A 17,180-nucleotide genomic window follows, 5' to 3' on the forward strand; every position below is an offset into this window, starting at 1 on the left:
TTAGACAGATAATATCAGATATTAAGATAGCTTTAGATGACGTTCACGTCGCGTAATGACATCACTTCATAACGTTCCCATGGCAACAGGGGCTAAATGGCTGCTCTCGTGTGAAGTAAACGCAACATTTTTTTCAACTTCCTGCTAAGATATATTACGGGACTTTTTTGCAACGAAAATGCGGTGATTATGACATCACGCAAGCCCCAAATATTTTGCGCGGAAATCGGCAATTTATGCGGCGAAAGTGCGGCGCATATTTGGAAAAAAATGTATTTGAAAATGTTGTTTTCTGGAGGGACTGGTTAATACAGTAACAAGCCGCTCGGCCGTCTGGTTGGCGTGTCAACACCTGAAAGTCCGAACCAGTGGCCGGGTTTGTGCAGTTCTTCAAGACCTGCACACGGGGTCTTAGGGTTTATTATCAGATAAATGAAGCGTTTGTCTGTGTTTTGTCCCCAGCGGGAGTCCAGTCCTGGTCCAGGTCCAGCTGGAGAGGGAGGAGGAAGTGACCGGGCCCGTCATCGCGCCGCTCTTCCCCCAGGTAAGATACATCAGGACACGCTACCGCTAACGCTACCGCTACGTCCTTCTGACACCACTGGAGAAGGACACAGAGATACACTGATGGAAAGAGACAGAAAGAGACAGATGAGAGGAGAGACAGGAGACAGAAGGAAAGACAAAAGCAGAGAGGAGAGACGTAAGGAGAGAGAGAAGGAAAGACAAAAGGAGAGAGAGAGAGAGAAGGAAGGAGAGACAAAAGGGGAGTGAAGGAAAGACAGGAGAGACAGAAGGAGAGAGGACAGAAAGGAGAGGAGAGACAGAAGGAAAGACAAGGAGAGAGAAGGAAAGACAAGAGAGGAGAGAGAAGGAGACAGAAGGAAAGACAAAAGGAGAGAGGAGACGGAAGGAGAGAGAAGGAAAGACAAAAGGAGAGAGAGACAAAAGGAGAGAGAGAGAGGAGAGACAAAAGGAGAGAGAGAGAGGAGAGACAAAAGGAGAGAAGGAAAGACAGGAGAGACAGAAGGAGAGAGGACAGAAAGGAGAGGAGAGACAGAAGGAGAGAGACAGAAGTAAAGACGGAGAGAGACAGAAGGAGAGAGAGGAGAGACCGAAGGAGAGAGACCGAAGGAAAGACAGGAGAGAGAGACAGGAGAGAGAGACAGGAGAGAGAGAGAGAGAGAGACAGGAGAGAGAGACAGGAGAGAGAGAGAGATAGACAGGAGAGAGAGACAGGAGAGAGAGACAGGAGAGATAACTGAGTACTGGAGCATAAAGAACCTGCTGAATCTCCTTTTTAAAGACCTTTTAGAAGCGATGGATCCCTGACTGCACTAGGTCTTTGTTAGAGCTGAGGAGAGTCAGGATGTGTAACTCCTTGTGTGTGTTGTTGTGTTGTTGCAGAAACGTGAGGAGGGCTGGTGGGTGGTGATCGGAGACCCCAAATCTAACAGCCTGATCTCCATCAAGAGGCTGACGCTGCAGCAGAAAGCCAAGGTCAGTCGCTCGCTAAAAACCACGGCTGTTGGCTTTCTTCAGCTGGAAGACATTTAGGCGCCTATCCTGCACCGGGCGCAACGAAACGTCTGTTAGTCTAAGACCGACCCAGGTGTCAGTTTCTGCGGCCCCATGGTCTTACAGGGAGGTGTGTTCAGGTGCATTCTGGGCGTGCTGGTCTTACAGGGAGGTGTGTTCAGGTGCATTCTGGGCGTGCTGGTCTTACAGGGAGGTGTGTTCAGGTGCATTCTGGGCGTGCTGGTCTTACAGGGAGGTGTGTTCAGGTGCATTCTGGGGCGTGGTCTTCCACAGGGAGGTGTGTTCAGGTGCATTCTGGGCGGCTTGTCTTACAGGGAGGTGTGTTCAGGTGCATTCTGGGCGTGCTGGTCTTACAGGGAGGTGTGTTCAGGTGCATTCTGGGCGTGCTGGTCTTACAGGGAGGTGTGTTCAGGTGTATTCTGGGCGTGCTGGTCTTACAGGGAGGTGTGTTCAGGTGCATTCTGGGCGTGCTGGTCTTACAGGGAGGTGTGTTCAGGTGCATTCTGGGAGTATTGCTATCTTGAGGCAGCGGGAAGTGATCGCGCCATTGACCAACAAAAACCTGGTCTAAAGTCAATAACGCAGCATTTCATTGTTATTTTAACAGAGCATTAGTAAAATGCTCCTAGGCTCGTGCACAGCGCGCACACTATGCTTGTTACACACACAGGGACACACACACACACACACACACACACACAGCAGCACACACACATGCAGAAGATTACTAATAAAAATATTACGGTGTAAATCCTCCATCATAACAGCAATGCTCCAAGGTCCAAACGCGCCTGGCTTTTAAAGGTAATGGGAGATGATCTCTGATTGGTTGATTGCATGTTACGCCCAAAACACACCTCTGATTAATGAAGACACTAAGGACAACCCTTTAGGACCAGGCGCCCGGCACACACAGACCCTTTTTTCCTCCGTCAGACTAGCAGAAGTGGATTTGGACACGCCCTAAACACACCTGCACCAGCCAGTGGCGGGTGAATTTGCCTTGTTTACCAGCCACAGTGGCGGGTGAATTTGCCTTGTTTACCAGCCACAGTGGCGGGTGAATTGTAAAACATTCCTTGTAACGGGTTGGACAGTTTTTGTCAAAGAATGCTGTTGTTAAGTAACAATGCACAATGCTAGTTTAAGTCCAATAAGTCCTTTTATCAAACCGTATGAATGTATGAAACTTAATAAATACATTTATATTAATAAAATATGTATTAATTATAAAGTAATTTAATAAAGCAATTAAAAGTATGCTAGTGCACTTTCTTTTATAAATTTGAATTCTGGAAAAAGTGGCTGGTAAAAAATTTTAAGCGGCTGGTAAAATTGGGCATCCACCAGCCACTTTGGCTAGTGGGCAAAAAAAGTTAATTTCCCATCCTGCACCAGGCGCTTCACAGCCTGACCTCAGATGGTTAAAACAGGGCCCAGTGAGAGGAACCAAATATTACTGCTCTATAAACCAGCCGGGGCTCATTGGGTCTTATGTCCTCTCTCTCTCTTTGTCTCTCTCTCTCTCTCTGCAGGTCAAATTGGACTTCGTTGCCCCGGCGATGGGCGTCCACAACTACACGCTGTACTTCATGAGCGACGCGTACATGGGCTGCGACCAGGAGTACAAGTTCAGCGCCGACGTGAAGGAGGCCGACAGCGACGGAGACAGCGACTCGGACTAGAAGACTCGACTGCGGTCTGTCTGCGCCCGTTGGTTTCATCAGAACTTAGTTTTCTTCGTGTAGATATTAAATACTGTAAGCGTGTCGTCGTTCTTCTCCCTGTGAAAATAAGCAGTTTTATTTGTTTGGTTTTTTTTTTTCCATTTTAAAATCAACCGAATGATGTAGAACAGTCCAGAAGTGGAGCGTACAGGGAAATACTCCGGAAACTCGGCTCTCTGAAGGACCAATCACGGTGTTTGGGGTCTCTACGATCTACACACAGTTTTTGAGTCCGATTTTGAAATTTGATACGTGATTAAAAAAATAAAAAGTTCCTGTGCGCTTATTCCAGATTGGGTCTTTAACTACGGACGTGAGACTGTCCGGTTATATTTCCTTTCTGGACTTAATAAACATTGTTTTGTTATGAAATCTTGATTCTTGGACTTTGTGGAAATGTTTTTAAAATGATTTGCTGTCTGGAGTATTTTTTTTGCAATAAAGAGAAGCCACACAACCTGTTTTTAACATTTATTTATTCATATAAACTTCATGACATGTCAACAGCAACTTAATTAATCTGTTATAAAGAATTATTTAGAGGCACAAAGCACACGATTAAGCATTATTATAAGTTCAGAAACAGACACGTAAACATCACACCGAGCTATCTGCTGAACCGGAGAAGTTGGACAATATTTAGAGCTGCAAAGATTAATAGATTAGTTAGTCATGTTTTCTGTAAATGTAATCCTGAAATCTTGTTTCCTGGGAACCTCTAGTGCCTGTCCTAGGCAGTTCTAGGTAAACGCTTGACAAAAACATTGGGGAAAAAGCGGCAAAAAAAAACATCAAAACTGTCAAATAGTGACAAAAACATATCCGACGTAATCCATTCTTCCAGAAAATAAAGCCCGAGGTGAAGTCCTCGAATGTCTCGTTTTGTCCACAACTCAAAGATATTCAGTCTACTATCACAGAGAGAAGACACTGTGTGTGTGTGTGCGTGTAGTGGGTGTAGCTCAGTTCAGTTCCTGTGTGTGTTGTGTGTGTATTTTATTTGTGTATTGGTGGTGTGTAGCTCAGCGTTCAGGTCTCCTGTGTGTGTGTGTGTGTGTGTTTGTAACGTGTGGTCATGTAGCTCAGCGTTCAGGTCTCCTGTGTTGTTGTTGTGTGTTGTGTGTTTTGTGTTTTGTGGTCATGTAGCTCAGCGTTCAGGTCTCCTGTTTTTGTTGTTATGTATTGTAGCGTGTGCATTAGATTAGCTCAGCGTTCAGGTCTCCTGTGTGTTGTGTGTGTGTGTGTAACGTGTGGTCGTGTAGCTCAGCGTTCAGGTCTCCTGTTTTATTGTGTGTGTGTGTGTGTATGTGTGGTCATGTAGCTCAGCGTTCAGGTCTCCTGTGTTTTGTGTGTGTTTTTGTAACGGTGTTCGTTGTAGCTCAGTTCAGGTCTCCTGTGTGTGTGTGTGTGTATTAGCGTGTGGTCGTGTAGCTCAGCGTTCAGGTCTCCTGTGTGTGTTTGTTTTGTTGTAGCGTGTCGTGGTTAGCTCAGCGTTCAGGTCTCCTGTGTTGTTGTTTTATGTAACGTGTGGTTGTGTAGCTCAGCCGTTCAGGTCTCTGTGTGTGTGTGTTTTGTTTTTATGCGTGTGTCGTGTAGCTCAGCGTTCAGGTCTCCTGTGTGTGTGTGTGTGTGTGTGTGTGTGACGTGTGGTCATGTAGCTCAGCGTTCAGGTCTCCTGTGTGTGTGTGTGTGTGTGTGTGTGTGTGTGTGTGGTCATGTAGCTCGCGTTCAGGTCTCCTGTGTTTTGTGTGTGTGTGTGTGTAGTGTGTGAGTGGTCTGTAGCTCAGCGTTCAGGTCTCCTGTTGTTGTGTGTATGTGTTGTTATTATAACGTGTGGTCGGTGTAGCTCAGCGTTCAGGTCTCCTTGTGTGTGTGTGTGTGTGTGTGTGTGTGTGTGGTCATGTAGCTCAGCGTTCAGGTCTCCTGTGTGTGTGTGTGTGTGTGTGTGTGTGTGTGGTCGTGTAGCTCAGCGTTCAGGTCTCGTGTGTGTGTGTGTGTGTTTGTGTAACGTGTGGTCGTGTAGCTCAGCGTTCAGGTCTCGTGTGTGTGTGTGTGTGTGTGTGTAACGTGTGGTCGTGTAGCTCAGCGTTCAGGTCTCCTGGTGAAACCTCCAGATGGTGATGTCGCCGTCGTCGCTGCAGGACGCCAGCAGTCCCGCCTCCGTCGGGCTCCAGGCGACGCAGTTGACGTCCTGGCTGTGAGCTCTGGGCGCCTGCGCCGCCAGCGAGAACACCGGCTGCTCGGGGTCGGCCGTCTCGTCCTCCTTAAACACCCGCACGGTGTCGTCGCCGCACGCCGTCGCCAGGGCGCCGGTCAGCCGACACCTGGACGGAGACATCAGCTGATCAGTTTGATAGAACGAGGGTGGTTGGTTGGACTGTAACGTTACATTAACGGTGATCAATTAGCCGCCAGGCTGGCTACCGATTTGACATGGAGATATACTGGGTCTATACACGCTAAAAGTCCTGATTATTTACATGGAGTCTGGTGGAGATATGCTGGCTCTATACACGCTAAAAGTCCTGATTATTTACATGGAGTCTGGTGGAGATATGCTGGCTCTATACACGCTAAAAGTCCTGATTATTTACATGGAGTCTGGTGGAGATATGCTGGCTCTATACACGCTAAAAGTCCTGATTATTTACATGGAGTCTGGTGGAGTTTGGTGATGGTGATTTCGGGGCTGTTTCATGTTAAACTAAAAGGGCTATCTGTGTAGGGATCCTTTCCATAATGTTGACACCAACATGACATGGGGGGGGTGTCTTACCAGGCGACATCGTACACGGTTCGTCCATGGTATCCAGACAGAGTGCACACACACTTCCACGACAAGTCTCCTGTTTAACAAGCAGAGAAGGGGGGGGGGGCGTTTGAGATCAAATCCACCAGCATCTATCCACTTAGCCACAATTTTGTTTGTCTGTCTGTCTGTCTTTTTTTTTTTTTTTTTTTTTTTTCTTTTTTTTTTTTTTTTTTTTTTTTTTTTTTTTTTTTGTGTGTGTGTGTGTGTGTGTGTCTCTCTGTGTGTGTGTGTGTGTGTGTGTGTGTCTCTCTGTGTGTGTGTGTGTGTGTGTGTGTGTCGGTCTCTGTCTCTGTGTGTGTGTGTGTGTCCGTCTCTCTGTGTGTGGTCTGTCCGTGTGTCTGTCCCTCTGCCTGTCTGTGTGTGTGTCTCTGTCCGTGTGTGTCTCTGTGTGTCTGTCTGCCTGTCTATGACTGTCTCTGTGTGTCTGTCTGCCTGTCTATGACTCTCCGTGTGTGTGTGTGTGTCTCTGCCTGTCCGTGTCTCTCTGCCTGTGTGTGTGTGTGTGTGTGTGTGTCTCTGTCTGTGTGTGTCTGTGTGTCTCTGTCCGTGTGTGTCTCTGTGTCTCTGTCCGTGTGTGTCTCTGTGTGTCTGTCTGCCTGTCTATGACTGTCCATGTGTGTGTGTGCGTCTCTGTCTGCCTGTCTGCGTGTCTCTGCCTGTCTGTCTGTCCCCCCTCTAGCCCCCGACTACCCTCTCACCCTGTCCTCCCCCACTGGGACTCTCCTTCCAGATCTTGACGGTGCGGTCGTCGCTGCAGGACGCCAGCCTCTCCCCCGCCGCGTCGAACGCCAGACTCCAAACGGTGGACGAGTGTCCCGTCAGCGTGGCGCGGCGCTCCCAGTCGTCGTCCTCCTCCTTGTAAATACACACGTTGTTGTCATAGCTGGCTGAAGCCAGGAGCTACACACACACACACACACACACACACACACACACACACACACACACACACACACACACACACACACACACACACACACACACACACACACACACACACACACACACACACACACACACACACACACACACACACACACACACACACACACACACACACACACAGTCTACAGTCAGCTTTTTGTGTAAAATGTCGGGAAGGAAGTCTTTCAAGTTGCCGAGCAACACGTAGGGCTGCTCCATTATGGGAAAAAATAAATATAATCACGATTATTTCGGTCAATATTGAAATCACGATAATTTAACACGATTACTTGTCGACTTCTGGAAAGATGTTGCAATTATTGAACTTAAAAAACAGTGGAAAAAGTTCAATAAATCAACAGTAAAAAAATAAAAAAAAAAATAACACAGACAACTGAAATTGAAGTGAAATTTGCCTAAATACTTTTCCTATTGAAACTTTATTTTTTTTCAGTTTACTTGCAAAATGTAATATTATATGCTAAAATATGCTGCTGAAATTGTAATTTCCTTGCGGGGAGTCATCCCAAAAGGATCAATAAAAGAGAAGTCTAAGTCTATTCGGTTTTTGTGATCACCGGGAGCCGAAATCATAATCACGATCACATTTAGATTAATTGCACAGCCCTGGCGACACGTTCAAGTACAACATCTACAGTCAGGTGTTTTCTATCACGGTTCATACGCATTTTTACCGATACTTTGTAATGACTTTTCGGCAAATTTCCATGACTGTGTGTTCCTGAAAATGTCAGTCGACATTATACAATAAGAATACTAATCAGTGTTAAAGTTTCCTCTCAGAGGTTTAACTAGAACATGAATGATAATTTCAGAAAAATTCCATGACTTTTCCAAAACTTTCTGGGTCTTTTTATGTTTCCAAAACTTTTCTAGGCCTGGAATTTTTCAAATTCCATAACTTTTCCAGGTTCATAAAAAAAAAAAAAACATATGAACCCCAATTCTATTGTGTAAAACAGAGATCTTCAAAAAAAGGGGGTCTAGGGGGGAGGGGGGGGGGGTCCTCAGAGTTACTGGAGGGGTTGCCTCCAAATTATTATTAATTTTTGGAAAATTTAAATGTCTAAAACATAATTCCCACATATTATTAGCAAATAGAAATCTCCACTGATGACAGGCTTACTGGCCTTTAGGTCGTCACTACAGTTATCCTAAATATTCACTGTACCACATACAAGAGGATTTATTAAATTATGCCAACACTTGATATTTTAATGACTTAGTTTTCTATGGACTAAAAGGTATGTATAAAGGCTTTAGGCCGCCCTCCATGTTATTGTAGCCCCGGTTTAATTTACAACTTCATTTTATACAAAATATGTAGTACTGGGTCCTTGCTCGGTCCCTCTCTCAGTTAAGGGGTCCTTGGCTTAAAACACGTTGAAGACCCCTGGTTGTAAAATGTTGCGTCTTGCAGCGTGCCGAGAGCAGAAAGGGTTGAGGCTACCTCCTGGGTCGGGTGCCACGCGATGTGCTTGACGTCTTGTGTGTGAGCGTTCACCACGGTAACGCACTCGTACTCGTCCTCCTCGTCCACTGTTGGAACAACAAAAAACAAAAAAACGTCAGCAAGAAAAATGACACAACTCTAAAACTCTGGTTAAAAAAGGTCCCATGGCATGAAAATGTCACTTTATGAGGTGTTTTTAACATTAATATGAGTTCCCCCAGCCTGCCTATGGCCCCCCAGTGGCTAGAAATGGTGATAGGTGTAAACCGAGCCCTGGGTATCCTGCTCTGCCTTTGAGAAAATGAAAGCTCAGATGGACCAATCAGGAATCTTCTCCTTATGAGGTCATAAGGAGCAAGGTTACCTCCCCTTTCTCTGCTTTGCCCGCCCAGAGAATTTGGCCCACCCATGAGAGAGAGAAGAGAGACATCATGGCTTTCAAACGAGCAAAGTGGCAGTTGGTCAAGACCACACCCCCACCCTCCACCTTGCCCCCCCCTCTCTCTCCTCCTCAATAGCTACAGACACAGAAATGGTACATCCTAAGGAAAGCTGAATTTTGGGAAAGAGACTTCAGATACAGTATTAGGGGACCACTAAGGTCTATATAAAAGAGACTTCAGATACAGTATTAGGGGACCACTAAGGTCTATATAAAAGAGACTTCAGATACAGTATTAGGGGACCACTAAGGTCTATATAAAAGAGACTTCAGATACAGTATTAGGGGACCACTAAGGTCTATATAAAAGAGACTTCAGATACAGTATTAGGGGACCACTAAGGTCTATATAAAAGAGACTTCAGATACAGTATTAGGGGACCACTAAGGTCTATATAAAAGAGACTTCAGATACAGTATTAGGGGACCACTAAGAGTCTGGTAGGACCAGGCTTTAGTTAGTTATTGTCACAGCATGGCGTGACGCTGGACTTTGACACCAACCTTCCCAGACCCAGACGCTCTTGTCTCGGCTGCAGGTCGCCAGCAGATTCCCAGACGGCGCCCACGCCACACACTTGACCTCGTTTTCATGTCCCTCCAACACCGTCAAACTCTGGAAGACAAAAAGGTCAAAAAAATAAATAAAAAACTCTGGGTGACCTCTACAAAGGCAGTGTTTCCAATAGAGGTGTTGAAATGAATACAATAATCGATGCATGGAATCGTGGACATGGACGATGCTGCAGCGATAATCGGCCGGCTCATAATCAATTATTTCTGTTTACAATTTAACGTAGGCCTGACAACATTTTTGTTTACATATTCTGGTATGTTAACATATTCAGGAAGTGCTGATAGATAGATAGATAGATAGATAGATAGATAGATAGATAGATAGATAGATAGATAGATAGATAGATAGATAGATAGATAGATGCAGCAAAGGGCCGCAGGTCGGAGTTGAACCTAGAGGAGTACACCTCTATATTTGGGTGTGCGCTCGACCATGTGCTCAGTGCTGTATAGTTTTATGTATCCGAGTTATTTAGTATTAGAGCTCTGCAGAATGTTTGGTTTTTGAAGCTTGAAAAGCTACAAATTAAATATCCTATATGGCTTTAATAGAAACATGGATTTGATGCATCGTGATATCTAATCGCTTAGCGCTTATTAATCGTAATATTGCTTTCCAATATAACTGTACAGGCCAACGAGAACCCTCGCCAGCTCAGGGGAATGATATCCTTTTGTGTTTCCTCTGTAGTCAGACTGCTGAGACGCATCGCCGCGAGTCCGTGAGCAAGGCAGCGGTCTGTGGTTAGTTCACGTCTGTAACGGCAGAACAGTCGAGTCGGTTATCGAACAGGAAAAAAATAAATAAAAACTAAAAAGTGGCAAAAACGTAGTAAAAAGCACCAGCAAAAAAGGGACAAAAACTTCAGAAAATGCAACAAAAACCAGGTGGGCCTAAATTTATTGGGAACCTGAAATGGTTTGCGGGCCGGATCAAAGTCTGCGAGGGGCCAGATTTGGCCCGCGGGCCTTGAGTTTGACACATGGGGAAACACTGAAAGGTAAAGCATGTTTAAAGTGAAGACTGAGGGTCCTATTTTAACCATCTAAGCGCCTGGTGCAGGTGTGTTTAGGGCGTGTCCAAATCCACTTTTGCTAGTCTGACGGAGGTATAAAAGGGTCTGTGTGCGCCGGGCGCCTGGTCCTAAAGGGTTGTCCTTAGTGTCTTCATTAATCAGAGGTGTGTTTTGGGCGTAACATGCAATCAACCAATCAGAGAGCAGCTCCCATTCCCTTTAAAAGCCAGGCGCGTTTGGACATTGGAGCATTGCTGTTATGGAGGATTTGCACCCTAATATTTTTATTTGTAATCTTCTGCATGTGTGTGTGCTGCTGTGTGTGTGTGTGTGTGTGTGTGTGTGTGTGTGTGTGTGTGTGTGTGTGTGTGTGTGTGTGTGTGTGTGTGTGTGTGTTGCTGTGCGTCCCTGTGTGTGTAACAAGCATAGTGTGCGCATGCTGTGCACGAGCCTAGGAGTATTTTACTAATGCTCTGTTAAAATAACAATGAAATGCTGCGTTATTGACTTTAGACCAGGTTTTTGTTGGTCAATGGTGCCATCACTTCCCGCTGCCTCAAGATAGTAATACTCCCAGAATGCACCTGAACACACCTCCCTGTGAGACCAGCACGCCCAGAATGCACCTGAACACACCTCCCTGTAAGACCAGCACGCCCAGAATGCACCTGAACACACCTCCCTGTAAGACCAGCACGCCCAGAATGCACCTGAACACACCTCCCTGTAAGACCAGCACGCCCAGAATGCACCTGAACACACCTCCCTGTAAACTGACAACTGGGTCGGTCTCAAACTAGCAAAGACACTTTGCGCCGGGCTCTGCGCTGCGCAACCTAACCTCAAAATCATCGTTCTTCTTTTTCCAGATGCACGTGGTGGCGTCGAAGCTGGCGGAGGCCAGATAGTTCCCACAGGGCGACCACGCGACCTTCCTCACGGTGCGCTGGTGTCCTTCCTGAAGAACGCTCTTACAGATCCATGAGTCGCCTGCAGACAGGAAGTCAGAGAGTTATTACCGAGGTAGCAGGGAGGGGACGAGATGCTTTAGATTCTTTAAAACTTATTATTATGATCTTTATGAGTGTTTATCAGAACTTTCATTTAATCTGACCCTCACTTTTGTTTATATTGATTCAGATAACTTTATTATTAGTCCCCAAAGGGGCAATTCAGTTTTACAGCCAACCCATCCATTAAGGGTTAACTAAACTTAAAAACTGCATTAGCATCAGCACAGACAGAGAGACACACACACACACACACACACACACACACACACACACACACACACACACACACACACACACACACACACACACACACACACACACACACACACACACACACTGCAAGAACCAGTTTTGTTATAGTTATGGGTTTTCATTTAACAGTCTTATAGCAGAGGGAATGAATGAGCTGGCATAGCAGTTATATTGCACTGTAATACTGACTATTCTGCTTAGTGTTCAAATTGTATCAATGTGAGAAATGTTTTATGCCTTTTAGATTTGTATTCTGAAATATTGAATAAAAAAATAATAATAATAATAAAAAATGTATCCGTGAAAATAATAAAATAAATAAAATTTAGTTGACAGTCAACTCTCTCGTCCCTTGAACAGTCTATCTATAATTTAAAAAACAATAATACAACTTTTTGGTCAAGTTTTGTCTCGTATTGTATTGACTATACTTCTTATTTTATTGTATTGTTACTTGAATAATAAAATAAATAAAGTTTTTCAAAAAAAAAAAGAAAAGGAGTTCAAGTGAGTTCACGTAGTTGACATCTCACCCTCTCGCCCCCAGATCCGGATGGCCTTGTCTCCCCCGCATGAAGCCAGCAGCGTGCCGGTCGGGTTCCAGCTGACGAACCAGCACCGGGAGTCCGGGTGCGCGCTGAGTGTCTGGACCCGGGTCAGAGCTTCCTTCATGTCGGTCTGTGTGGACACATATTTCAGTTCCTGAACCGCTGTGGTCGGTCCCGGTGGCGATATTACGAATCCCACTACGGCCACGCCAAGACCCGCCCTTCAACAGCGTTCACACACTACTATTGGCCAGGCGTCCATGCCTACACGTACAGGTCCTATCCCCTGACCAATCCCCTAGCCACTCGAGGTCACATGTCTAACCCCAACCAATCGAGCTGCTTCGTAGGGCGGGTCTTGGCGTGGCTATAGTGGGATTCGTAATTTTGCGTCCTGGTGGTTGTGGGCTAGGAAGGGATTCAGCTACGGCCGGAAGTTACACAAAATCCACTATAATATAGTAATATAATTTGAATACTATCACCCAGAAATCCTTGGGATTGTTTTAATCCAAACCACGACCTTCTACCTAAACGTAACAACTCGTTAGTGCCAACACTTACCTGTCGTTGCCCTAGCTGTATCCCCCTGAGTCCCGCTGCTGTCAGTTACTGCTGACCGTTGAAAACCGTTAGTCTCGCTGCTGACCGTTTAAATCCGTTAACAAACACCGCCACGCACTCTAACACACAAACTGTGCTGCTGTCTTGTCACCTGGAAGAGAAAACGGGACGTATTCGCACCAAAGGACAAACTACAACAGTTCACAAAAGCAATCATGAAGGAAATACCGCCATCTTTGTTTATCCGGTGCGCGAATTTGCAATTTCTAGGATGACGACGCATGTCCCGCCCTACTCTGCCTTTCTCTGCCTCTGATTGGCTCCCCCTGGTGTTCTAACCCCTAACCCTAACCAATCTCACTCTTCGTGTCTAAACCTACCAATCCAAACAACGATAGAAAGTTTTTTATTTCTTTATTTATTTTTGTATTATTATTCATTTATTCAGAACATAGAAATACAAACAAACAAGGCACAATCACAAATCCATCTCAAAAAACAGAACTGTTGCCTCGGGTCGAGCATATAAAACAAAAAGCTAGGAGCTTATACCTTACAAATCAGCCTAAAGAGTGATATAAAATAAAATAAATAAATCAAATAAATAAATAAAGAGAAGGGGCTATCTCAAATTAAATACAAAATTTCAAATAAATGAATCAATTCAAGGGCTTTTTTATCCTTAACTCGTTTCAATGACTTGCACAAAAGATTGAACTCATTCTTCCAATGGATCAATGAGGGTTTGGTCTTAAAATATCTACATTTATGTATAAAATGTTTTCCTAGCAGCACCAAGTTGTTGAGAACAAAATATATCTTCTTATCTTCAACAAAGACACCAAACTTTATATTCTTCATTGTCAGAGGTGGTATCTCAATTTCCCTGGTCTGAAGCCAGCTCTGCAGATCTCTCCAGAAGGATTGCACTGACTCACACAGAAAAAAAACATGTTCTAAATCCTCAATTTCTTTTTCACAAAAACCACAATTATTAGTACCAAAATTGAATCTCAGTCTTAAAAATTCGTTGTGTCGAGTAGATTTCATTTAAAATTTTAAAATGGACCTCTTTTACAACGAAAGAAAGTGTATTATCTCTTCCCATCTCATAACCTTCAAAACAGGGTGCGAACTACGGGGGAGCTAGGGGGAGCTCGGCTCCTAATAAGACATGGGCTCCCCTGAAAACGTGATTTGTGAAATTTTTTGGGGGGGGTCTCTAAAAATATTGACAATGTGTCATTTTGACGTGCAATTTCAGTTTTGTGTAATGTGATCATCGTGGATTATTATGTGTAAAATTGCAAAAATATCATTCATTCATTCATGCATGACAGAGATTTAACACTAATTCACTTCAATAAAGAGAACTATACATGCTATTCGTGTTAAAGTTACTTAGGCTACCGAAGAATACCATAATTCCTCCGTTCAATGAAGTGACGCACCCCAAGTTTCCATCCTTAACAAACAACCATGTATAGCCTACGGGCTCTTCCAGTCTCTCCACTGCTGGATGTTCCAATTTAACAGGAGAGATGAGCAAGAGGGGTTAGGATGGTGACCGGCATCTGACGAGCTGTTACCACCTCCATCTTCAGCCAGAGAGGACATTATTTCTTCAGCTTCTCCTTGCGTTGTCACCCCGGTGGGAGGTGTGCTAACAGGGCTTGCAGCAGGTGAATCGGTCGTGCTATTAACGTCATCGCTACACAATTTCTTAGTAAAAACCTAAATGAATTAAACTGTTTTTGTTTTTTTGCAATAGCTATATGATGCTTACTGCAGAATGGATTTCAAGGACTTTGCGCGCCGATTAATTGCCTCCAACGTTTATATTTTTCCTACGAATCTTTGAGTTAACATGTAGGCCTACTAAACATGAGTTGAATTTGCACCGCAGCGCCGCCACGCCTTGATGCTCCACCGTTGTTCATGTGAAATGTCAAAGACAGCCTGATACTTTGTTTATAGACTATTTGTGGCTGGCGGTTTGCTGTTTGACCTATCTATTCCTGTTGATAAAGTATAAAAGGGTAAATCCTGTATAGTGCATACACTTGTAGCTGTTATGTATCTCAAGTAAGCGCACAACTCTCCCGTGAAAAAAAAAAGAAAAAGGGCTCCCCCGAAAGCCACGGTATAGTTCGAACACTGCTTCAAAACATTAAGAATCTTATTAGGGCCCGAGCACCGACAGCGGCGAAGGCCCTATTGAAACCGAAGGAATTGTTCTTTCTTTCTTTCTTTCTTTCTTTCTTTCTTTCTTTCTTTCTTTCTTTCTTTCTTTCTATTCTTTTTCCCGTCAAATGAATTGGCTTTTTGAGGGGCTTAACATATTCAAAAACTCACCAAATTTGGCGGTCGCATCAAGTCTGGTGAAAATGTTTTGGGAATAGGCGCACAAAAATGGCTCCCTAGCACCCCCTAGAAAGTTAAAAAAATGTTGTCCCTGCAGTGCGTTTAACATAAGCCCTATTCGCACGGGATAAGTATTACCTGGTGACCTCCAGTCATTTGTAATAATCGCGGAGGTTGTCTGTGATCTTAATCCCGTGCGAATCGGTCACGTCTGTAATTTGTAAAGTAATAATTCCCCCGCAAATGACCTTCCATATTTCGCCAAAAACGGAGGTCCTGTGATAATATTAGTCCCGTGCGAATCGGCATCTCTGTGATTTGGGGTCTAATTTGCTGCGTTGTCAATTATAAATGAAAAGTTTTGACATCATATCCGGGGGATAATGTCTGTAAATTTGAGTAAAACACAGACTTCAGTTATCCCGTGTGAATGCGCCACACGAAACACAGACGTGTGGGGGTAATTTCTAAACTACAAGAGGTCCCCTGGTAATACTAGTCCCGTGCGAATAGGGCTTTAGACTCACGAAACTTGGTACACATATGTAACATGTCAAGATGTACAAAAAACGTCATTAGAGCCATACCCTAAACCCAACAGGAAGTCCGCCATTTTGATTTCATTTGAAGTTCGAAATTAGTGAGATTTCCACATGTCGTACTTTAACGAACTCCTCCTAGAGATTTCATCCGATCAACTTCAAACTCGGTCTGTGCCATCTTAAGATGTTTAAGATGAAAAGTTGTTAAAAGAAAAACTTTTCGTCATAGGGCGTGGCCGTGGCGGGGCGGCCATTTTGTGCGTTTCGCGGCCGAAACAGGAAGTGGGTGTAACTCGAGTGTACGTTGTCCGATTACCTCGAAACTTTTCAGGATTTATAAGAGTCCAACCCTGAGGACAAATAAAGGCCGATATTTACTTAAAGTCATAGCGCCCCCTAGTGGCAACACGAAGTTATTAAAAGAAAAACTTTTCGTCAGACGGTGTGGGCGTGGCGTGGCGGCCATTTTGAGTGTTTAGCGATGAACAAAGAAGTTGTTGTAACTTGAGTGTACGTTGTCGTATCTGCCCGAAATTTCTCACGATTGACAAGGGTCCAGGCCTGAGGACACCTACAGGCCAAAATTGCCTTTTGGTCATAGCGCCCCCCGCTGGCAACAAGAAATCAGCCTTATATGACAAACATCATCCGATTTACGTGAAACTTAAAATGTGTGGTCTACATGTGATGTTGCGTCTGCCAGTACCCCCCGGGGCAAGGGGCGAGGGCCTGTCATCGCTGCTTGCAGCTTTAATTAGGGCCTGAGTACGAAAGTGCACGAAAGTGCGAAGGAACCTATTGTTTTTCGTCAGATTATTATTTTTCCGATTCCTTCGTCAAATTTTTGAGGGGGTTAGAAAAGCAATAGCCTGTGCACACGGTGCAGTAAAATTTAAATAACGTACATGGTAATGTCATAGTACATATTTATTTAACAGGAAATGCAAAAATGCATGTTCAACATTGTTCTTTTGGAATTCAAAAAAAGGTTGTTTGAACAAAATCAAAAAAATTTAACACAAAAGGGGAAAATTATTGTATTTTAAACATCGGATCAGTTTATGAATAAACCCACAAAATCAAAACAAAATAAAACTACATTCTGATATATACAGTTTAAACAGATAGAGGTCTCGGTTAAATACAAGAGAGACTTTTTTATGTGAGTAAAACATTGTTTAAGGGTTATTAAAAGTTTTATTAATAATAGAACATGCAGAAATAAAGATATGAATTGCAAAACATTGCAAACATAATTGTTAAAGCAATTGTTAAAGTACATCATTTTAAAAGTAAATGTAGAAATTTTATTTTTGATGCAGATAATTTAATTATGAAATAAAAAAACATTAAAATTTTCATTATTAAAAAAATACTCATATTTACA

The 17,180-nt window shown here is 44.0% G+C and overlaps 2 protein-coding genes across 5 annotated transcripts in view; one reads left to right on the forward strand and one right to left on the reverse strand.

Annotated features, from left to right (window-relative positions):
• Positions 1-3,723, forward strand: part of snrnp200 (small nuclear ribonucleoprotein 200 (U5)) — a 76,100-nt gene extending 72,377 nt beyond the window's left edge. The window contains exons 42-44 of the mRNA XM_039804395.1: positions 463-544; positions 1,408-1,500; positions 3,075-3,723. Of these exons, the coding sequence (XP_039660329.1) occupies positions 463-544; positions 1,408-1,500; positions 3,075-3,224 (325 nt within the window). The 3' untranslated portion in view covers positions 3,225-3,723. The remainder of the gene's footprint in view (positions 1-462; positions 545-1,407; positions 1,501-3,074) is intronic.
• Positions 3,724-4,282: 559 nt separating this feature from the next.
• ciao1 (cytosolic iron-sulfur assembly component 1) lies at positions 4,283-13,149 on the reverse strand. Of its 4 annotated transcripts, XM_039804398.1 has the most exons (10): positions 12,888-13,149; positions 12,309-12,453; positions 11,352-11,500; positions 9,423-9,534; positions 8,474-8,562; positions 6,777-6,978; positions 6,043-6,112; positions 5,365-5,590; positions 4,498-4,545; positions 4,283-4,370 (listed from the first exon to the last, which is right to left on the reverse strand). In XM_039804398.1, the coding sequence occupies exons 2-9, from the start codon at positions 12,445-12,447 to the stop codon at positions 4,537-4,539; spliced, it is 996 nt and encodes a 331-aa protein (XP_039660332.1). In that variant the 5' UTR covers positions 12,448-12,453; positions 12,888-13,149; the 3' UTR covers positions 4,283-4,370; positions 4,498-4,536. The 4 variants fall into 4 exon arrangements, with proteins under 4 accessions (XP_039660332.1, XP_039660331.1, XP_039660333.1 ...); XM_039804397.1 differs by lacking the exon at positions 4,283-4,370 and having other exon boundaries at positions 4,474-4,545; XM_039804399.1 differs by lacking the exons at positions 4,283-4,370; positions 4,498-4,545 and having other exon boundaries at positions 5,245-5,590; positions 6,777-6,933.
• Positions 13,150-17,180: the final 4,031 nt, after the last annotated feature.

Source organism: Perca fluviatilis, chromosome 6 (genome assembly GCF_010015445.1).
Source record: "Perca fluviatilis chromosome 6, GENO_Pfluv_1.0, whole genome shotgun sequence".
NCBI lineage: Eukaryota > Metazoa > Chordata > Actinopteri > Perciformes > Percidae > Perca > Perca fluviatilis.

Excerpts from the sequence above, each read along its gene's own strand:
- ciao1 (XM_039804398.1), bottom strand. The coding sequence starts at position 12,447 with ATGAAGGAAGCTCTGACCCGGGTCCAGACACTCAGCGCGCACCCGGAC. Across the intron at positions 9,535-11,351 it reads AGAAGAACGATGATTTTGAG|AGTTTGACGGTGTTGGAGGG; the intron begins GTTAGGTTGCGC and ends TTTGTCTTCCAG. Across the intron at positions 6,113-6,776 it reads TCCCAGTGGGGGAGGACAGG|GAGACTTGTCGTGGAAGTGT; the intron begins GTGAGAGGGTAG and ends CTTGTTAAACAG.